At 48.7% G+C, this 6,817-nt stretch overlaps 1 protein-coding gene across 2 annotated transcripts in view; it reads left to right on the top strand.

Annotated features, from left to right (window-relative positions):
* FAT2 (FAT atypical cadherin 2) overlaps positions 1–6,817 on the top strand; it is a 107,817-nt gene that overhangs the window by 75,180 nt on the left and 25,820 nt on the right. For both annotated transcript variants that reach the window (XM_019506109.1, XM_019506110.1), the window contains exons 10-11: positions 161–371; positions 1,552–5,607. In XM_019506109.1, the coding sequence (XP_019361654.1) occupies positions 161–371; positions 1,552–5,607 (4,267 nt within the window). The remainder of the gene's footprint in view (positions 1–160; positions 372–1,551; positions 5,608–6,817) is intronic.

Below are 6,817 nucleotides of genomic sequence, written 5' to 3' on the forward strand. Positions count from 1 at the left end.
GAGTCCTTCTCCATCAGTGCCAAAGGCCTAAGTTTTCGTCACGGATTTAGTCCCCACGAAGGCACATGGTGTATGTTGTTGCATGTGCAGCCCGTTGGTTTTAACGAGCACTTTGCAGAGGACCCCTGACAACACTGTTAACCCCCTCTGTGCCCTCCAGGTGCGGGACCAGGAAGTCCCCATCAAGAGGAACTTCGCCAGGGTCGTCATCCACGTGGAAAACTGCAACATCCACCCACCCCAGTTCACCAGCTTCCACTACGAGGCCGAGGCCTTGGATGCAGCCGCTGTAGGCACCGAGGTGATACAAGTCAGAGCTCTGGACCAGGACCAAGGCGCGAATGCTGAAATCCACTACTCCCTTCAGGCAGGTGAGGGACGAGACGAGGCTGCTTGAGGCCATGAACATGCCTGCTTCCTGGGATGCAATGGTGTCTTCATGCTAGTGGCCAGGGACGGAGAGCTCTTTAGAGAGCGCTTCGAAAACCACCTCTTGCATGAGCTGAAGGAAGAAGCTGGCTAAGAATTAGAAGTGCATTTCTTCTTCAGTGTCAGACCCCTGGCTCTGCCTTCTGCTAAATACAAACTCTCGTTGTTCCCTATCGCTTCATGTCTTCCAGCAACCAATGCCTAATTGCTATATGAATGTTCTTCCAGGGCATAATTAATCTCTCTAATTGAAAGGCAGCCTGACTGAACGCAGACAGAAGCCCTGACGGAGCTCCAGATTTCTGGCTACCTTGAAAGAGAAAGTCGTAGCACACTGTGCCTTTCCCATCAGATAGCTCGGCCCCAGACCTGTACTGGAAGCAGAAGCGGTAACTGGGTCCACAGTTAGGAACTGCTAATTGCTCGTTATCTATATTAGGTTTCAGCTCAGAGCTCATTTTGGCATGTCTTGGAGTGTCTCGGAGAAGAGCGAGTCACCGCTAGGGAATTGCTAGCTGAACCACAGATGTTAGCGAGTGAAATGCGGAAACATCTGGATTGACCTCTGGCTTGCAGCTTGGCACCTCGTGGGCTGTGAGCAAATGATCTCACTTTGGCAGCTAAGTGGGTTGGGTGTCCACAGCCCCCACAACTCCCCTCTTGGATGTGCCGTGCTGGCTCCCAAAGGGGACAGGGACCCTTTTTTTGTTCTGGATTTGTGCAGCACCTAGTCATGACAGAGGCTCTTAGGTATTACAGCACTAATCGTGATTATGAGTGGGATGGGGCCAGCTGGACCTGATATCACCCATCCCGTACCTGGTCAATATACACCGAGCACATTCCACCAGCACCGCATTCACCCAGATTAATTTTTTTAAGAGTTTTTTTTCTCATCATCCCCCTAGTCTATGCATGAGTTTGCTAAACATTTACAAGACAACAATTGCTTTGGAGAGCCAGACCCGGCCTCTAGACTAGTACAGATTACTATTTCCCAATGAAGGGAACAGAAAAGGGCCAACACACATCACCAGATCTAATGCCAGGAATGTCACCAGATAGAAAATTCAGCTAAAGAGTATTGCCACCCTCTCCATTTTTCTATCCCTTTCGCTACAGGTAACAGCGAAGGTTTCTTCAGCATCGGTCCGCACTCTGGAATTATTGCAGTCGCTCAGAAACTGGACCGCTCCAAGCAAGAGCGGTTCGCTCTCATCGTCAAGGCAGAAGATCAAGGGTTTCCCCAGCTGCGGGATTCTGCCATGGTGCACATTCACATCCGACCCTCCGACAGCACCCCTCCCAAATTCTCAGAGGTGGAGTACGTTGCAGAGATCAGCGAGTCGACTGCAGTTGGCTCTCCTCTCGTCCTGGTTTCAGCTACCAGTTTGTCACCGGTCAGCTATGAAATCAAAGAAGGGAACAGGGACGGCGTGTTCTTGGTGAACTACCAGTCAGGCCTCATTTCCATGCAGAAAAGCTTAGATTACGAGCAGGTCTCGTTCTACCAGTTAAAAGTGCGGGGCACCAACATGGCAGGGGCATTTACGGACGCTACCGTGTTGATCTATGTCATAGACGAGAATGACAACGCGCCGGCCTTTGTGAAGCCTTCCTTCGTTGGCTGGATCCTCGAAAACGCTCCCGTGCCGAGCCTGGTTATGGATGAAAGCAACGCCCCGCTGGTGACACATGCAGCAGATGCTGACCAAGACTCCAATGCCTTGCTGGTCTATGAAATTTTGGAGCCAGAGGCCTGGAAATATTTCACGATAGATCCGAGCATGGGGACCCTCACCACCCATGCCGAGATCAATTATGAACTCATCCCAGTTTTCCATTTCACCGTCTATGTCCATGACAGCGGCAATCCCATTTTGTACGCATCCAAGCCTGCCAAGGTCACAATCTACGTAAAAGACGTGAACGATTCTCCTCCTGTTTTTCCAAAAGGCACTTATGAGCTATCTGTCTTGTTACCTGCCCATCCAGGCATGGAGCTCCTTGTAGTGCAAGCCCAAGATCCCGATTCAGAGGTGACCTACAGCCTCGTGGAAGGCAACCCTGACAATGCCTTCAGCATCCACCCCCTCACTGGTCTTCTCTCTGTGCTCAACGCTACCAGCCTAGGAAGCTATCGGGAGCTCACAGTTAGAGCTAGCGATGGCTTGTATCAGAGTACTGCTCTTGTTAAGATAAATTTAACAGAAACACAAGTGACTGGCTTAAAATTTGATCTGGATTTGTATACGGCAACGGTGGTGGAGAATTCAACCGATCAGAAGACTCTGGTGGTTCTTGGAGTCCAGGGGCATCAGCTGAATGAGCCGCTCTTCTTCTCCCTCTTAAATGGCAAGGAGAAGTTCAAAATGATCCAGGCTTCGGGAGTGCTGCAGACCAACGGGGTGGGATTTGACCGTGAGACTCAAGACATGCATGAAGTTGCAGTGGAAGTAAAGGACAGCAGAAAACCACCTCGCGTATCTCAGGTGAAAGTCAAGGTTTACGTAGAGGACGTGAATGATAATCCACCCCAGTTTGAGAATGTGCCATATTATACGTCAGTCCAGGATGGCGCTGAACCAGGCGATGTCCTTTTCCAGGTGTCTGCCACTGACAAGGACATAGGAGACAACGGAGCCATTACTTACTCCTTCGCTGAGGACTACAAGTACTTCTGGATAGACCCCTACCTAGGAGACATCTCACTCCAGAAACCCCTCGATTATCAAGCTTTGAATAAATATACCCTTAGAGTTATTGCCAAAGACAGTGGTGAACCCTCCCTGCATGACCAAGAGGAGGTTATAGTCACCGTGAGGAACAAATCCAACCCTCTCTTCCAAAGCCTTTACTATAGAGTCAAGGTACCGGAAAACATCCCCCTGTACTCATCCATTCTCCACATACAAGCCCGCAGTCCCGAAGGCTTGCGTCTCATCTACAACATCATAGAAGAAGACGCCCTTAAACTATTCAACGCTGACTTCAAAACGGGTGTCCTTACTGTCATAGGACAGCTGGACTATGAATTGAAGACCAAGCATACATTTACTGTGAGAGCCACAGACACAGCGCTGGGCTCCTTTTCTGAAGCCGCCATCGAAGTGGAGGTGGAGGATATGAATGACAACCCGCCTGTGTTTTCTCAGATGGTCTACACTGCATCTGTCTCTGAAAGCTTGCCAGCTCAGACCCCTGTTGTCCAGGTTTCTGCTTCTGATAAAGATTCGGGAAGAAATAAAGTTATCTCCTATCAGATCTTGGACGATGGCTCAACCGCTGTCAAGTCCTTTAACATCGATGCCAACACGGGACAAATAACAACCGCCCAGCCGCTGGATTATGAAACGAACCATCAGTTCCGCGTGAAGGTTAAGGCAACAGATCATGGGATGCCCCCGCTCAGCAATGAAGCCCTGGTGGTTGTTGACGTGGTAGACATCAATGACAACCCCCCCGAGTTCAGCCAACTCCAGTACAAAGCCAAGGTCAGCGAAATGGCCACCTGTGGTCATATCGTGGTAAAAGTCCAGGCCCTGGACCCTGACAGCGGAGACACTACGAGACTGGAGTACTTCATACTCTCGGGTAACGAAAACAGGCATTTCACCATCAACACCACTTCTGGAATCATTTCCATGTTCAACCGCTGCAAAAAGGAGCTGGACTCATCATACAACCTCAGGATATCTGCTTCGGACGGGGTGTTCAAGGCCACTGTGCCGGTGTATATCAACACCACCAATGCAAATAGATACAGCCCGGCTTTTCAGCACCAGGTGTATGAAGCAGAGTTGGCCGAGAACGCGGAGGTCGGAACGAAGGTGATTGAGTTACTGGCTGTTGACCCAGATGATGGCCCCTACGGCACCATCGATTATACCATCATAAACAAGCTCGCTGATGAGAAGTTCGCCATTGACGACAAAGGCCACATTGCCACGTTGCAAAAACTGGACCGGGAAAATTCCACAGAGAGGATCATTGCAATTAAAATCATGGCAAAGGATGGGGGCGGGAAGGTGGCTTTCTGCACAGTCAAGATAATCCTTACAGATGAGAATGACAATCCCCCTCAGTTTAAAGCCTCTGAATACACCTTGTCCATCCAGTCCAATGTAAGCAAAGGCTCCCCGGTCATTCAGGTCCTGGCTTACGATGCAGACGAGGGTGTAAATGCAGATGTTACCTACTCTGTTGATTCAGGGGAAGACATAGCAGAGGACCTGGTTGAGATCAACGCTGCCACGGGGGTCGTTAAGGTCAAGGAGAGCCTCGTTGGGCTAGAAAATAGAGCGCTTAACTTCAAGGTCAAAGCTGAAGACAGCAGACCCCCTCACTGGAACTCTCTTGTCCCGGTGAATCTCCAGGTTGTCCCAAGAGAAGTCTCCTTGCCAAGATTTTCTGAACCCCTGTATACATTTTCGGCATCAGAAGACCTTCCAGAAGGGGCAGAAATAGGGTCAGTTAAAGCTTTTGCAGAGGAACCCATCATCTACAGCCTGGTGAAGGGAACCACGGCTGAAAGCAATAAGGACGAGGTCTTTTCATTAGACAAGAAAACAGGGGTTCTGAAAGTCAGCAAGCCCGTGGATCACGAGACCACCAAGTGGTACCAGGTTGACGTCCTGGCTCACTGCTCCCACCAGGAGACAGATCTAGTCTCCTTGGTTTCGGTGAACATCCAAGTCCAAGACATCAATGACAACAAGCCTGTCTTTGAGGCAGACCCCTATAAAGCTTTCGTCATGGAGAACATGCCATCGGGAACCACCGTAATTCAAGTGACTGCTAATGACCAGGACACCGGGAGCGATGGACAAGTGACCTACAGCCTGGAAGCAGAATCAGGGCATCATCTCAGGGGACTCTTCACCATTGATGGAGAGAGCGGGTGGATCACAACTCTGAAAGAGCTGGACTGTGAAGACCAGGAGACCTACCTTTTTAACGTGGTAGCCACCGATCATGGTAGGAAAGTCCAGTTGTCTTCCCAAACCTTGGTGGAGGTCACCGTCACCGATGAGAACGATAACGCTCCACAGTTCGCCTCCGAACTCTACAAAGGGTCGGTCATCGAGAACGCCGAGCCTGGGCAGGTCGTGGCCACGCTCAGCACCCTAGATGCCGATATCTCGGAGCCAAACAGACGAATCACGTGTTACATCACCGGTGAGTTGCGAATTGCTTTAGATCTTGGATTGTCAAGCAAAATTAGAGTACTAAAGTAGGGCCAGATTCAGCTACCCTTACTCAGCCTAAATAGTACCAAGGAGGTCATTCAGAGTAAGCACAATTCATGGTGAAAGCCCCCGGTTAGCTAAACACTGGGAATGTAAAACTCCCTATGAACTGAGGACAGAGCTATATGCCTGACAGCCACTTCTTGCACTGACAATTCCCTTCATCCCCAAAAAACATCTTTATCCCCATTCATTTAGTGTCCCATGAAAAGTCTGGGTCACTTAAGTTGCACCAAAGCAGAGATGATTTGTCTGTGTAAGTGCTTTCAAACGAGGATAGTGAAGTGCTCAGGGAGTGCATCCTACTTCTTCGTGTCTCTCAGAGCCTGCAACTGGCACTTCATTTCTTGAGTCCTGCATTGCCCAGGGAAGACAGGCTACCCATTGCATGGACATGTATGCACCTACTTATACTGAGTGTGTATTTATAATACACCTAGGCATGTAGGATGTGCCGGTTTTTTGATACTGAGTGCATTTACTATGAAGCCATTCTTGGCAGATTTAAGAGTCAATCCTTCTGTATCTAGAGGAGCACTTGCTCACCCAGTTGTATGGTTACTTGCTTGGTGCATTGACTGAGAGGATGGTTCCAATCTTAGCAGTTTCTTTAAATATCAAGAAATCATATGGTGGCAACTGTATATCCAGCATCTGAGCCAGGCCAACCAAAACTAACCGTGGCCTCAAAAAAAATTTTAAAAATGAGAAGAGTATTAAAATGAAAGGGTCGGTACTTTATTTCTGCAGGTAACAGCTTATTTTTAGTATGTGTTTTGACCTCAAAAGGTCTTTCTTAGACCAAAACTAAATACTTAAAATTAAAATGTCTGTTCTAACCCAGACAAGGAAGCTCCAGGGCCAGAGCATTTAGCCAACTCGTGCTTTAGCCTGTTATCTATTATTATAACCTCTAGAAATGGAGAGACGACTTGAGCGCTTTCAGTCACTCTTTGGCACAGCTGGTTATTTTTAACTCATCTGGCTGAGTGTTTTAGTTCACTTGTTGCCTCAATATTTATGGCGCTTTTATGCACTGGATTGAAAGCACCTCACACCCTCGAAAAATGCCCTTTGATATTTGGACGATGTGCCCTTTCTGTTTTGGGTAGCACTGATCCATACATAGAGTTTACATT

Source organism: Gavialis gangeticus, unplaced genomic scaffold, assembly GCF_001723915.1.
Source record: "Gavialis gangeticus isolate Ggan-Ray unplaced genomic scaffold, GavGan_comp1, whole genome shotgun sequence".
Classification (NCBI taxonomy): Eukaryota; Metazoa; Chordata; order Crocodylia; family Gavialidae; genus Gavialis; species Gavialis gangeticus.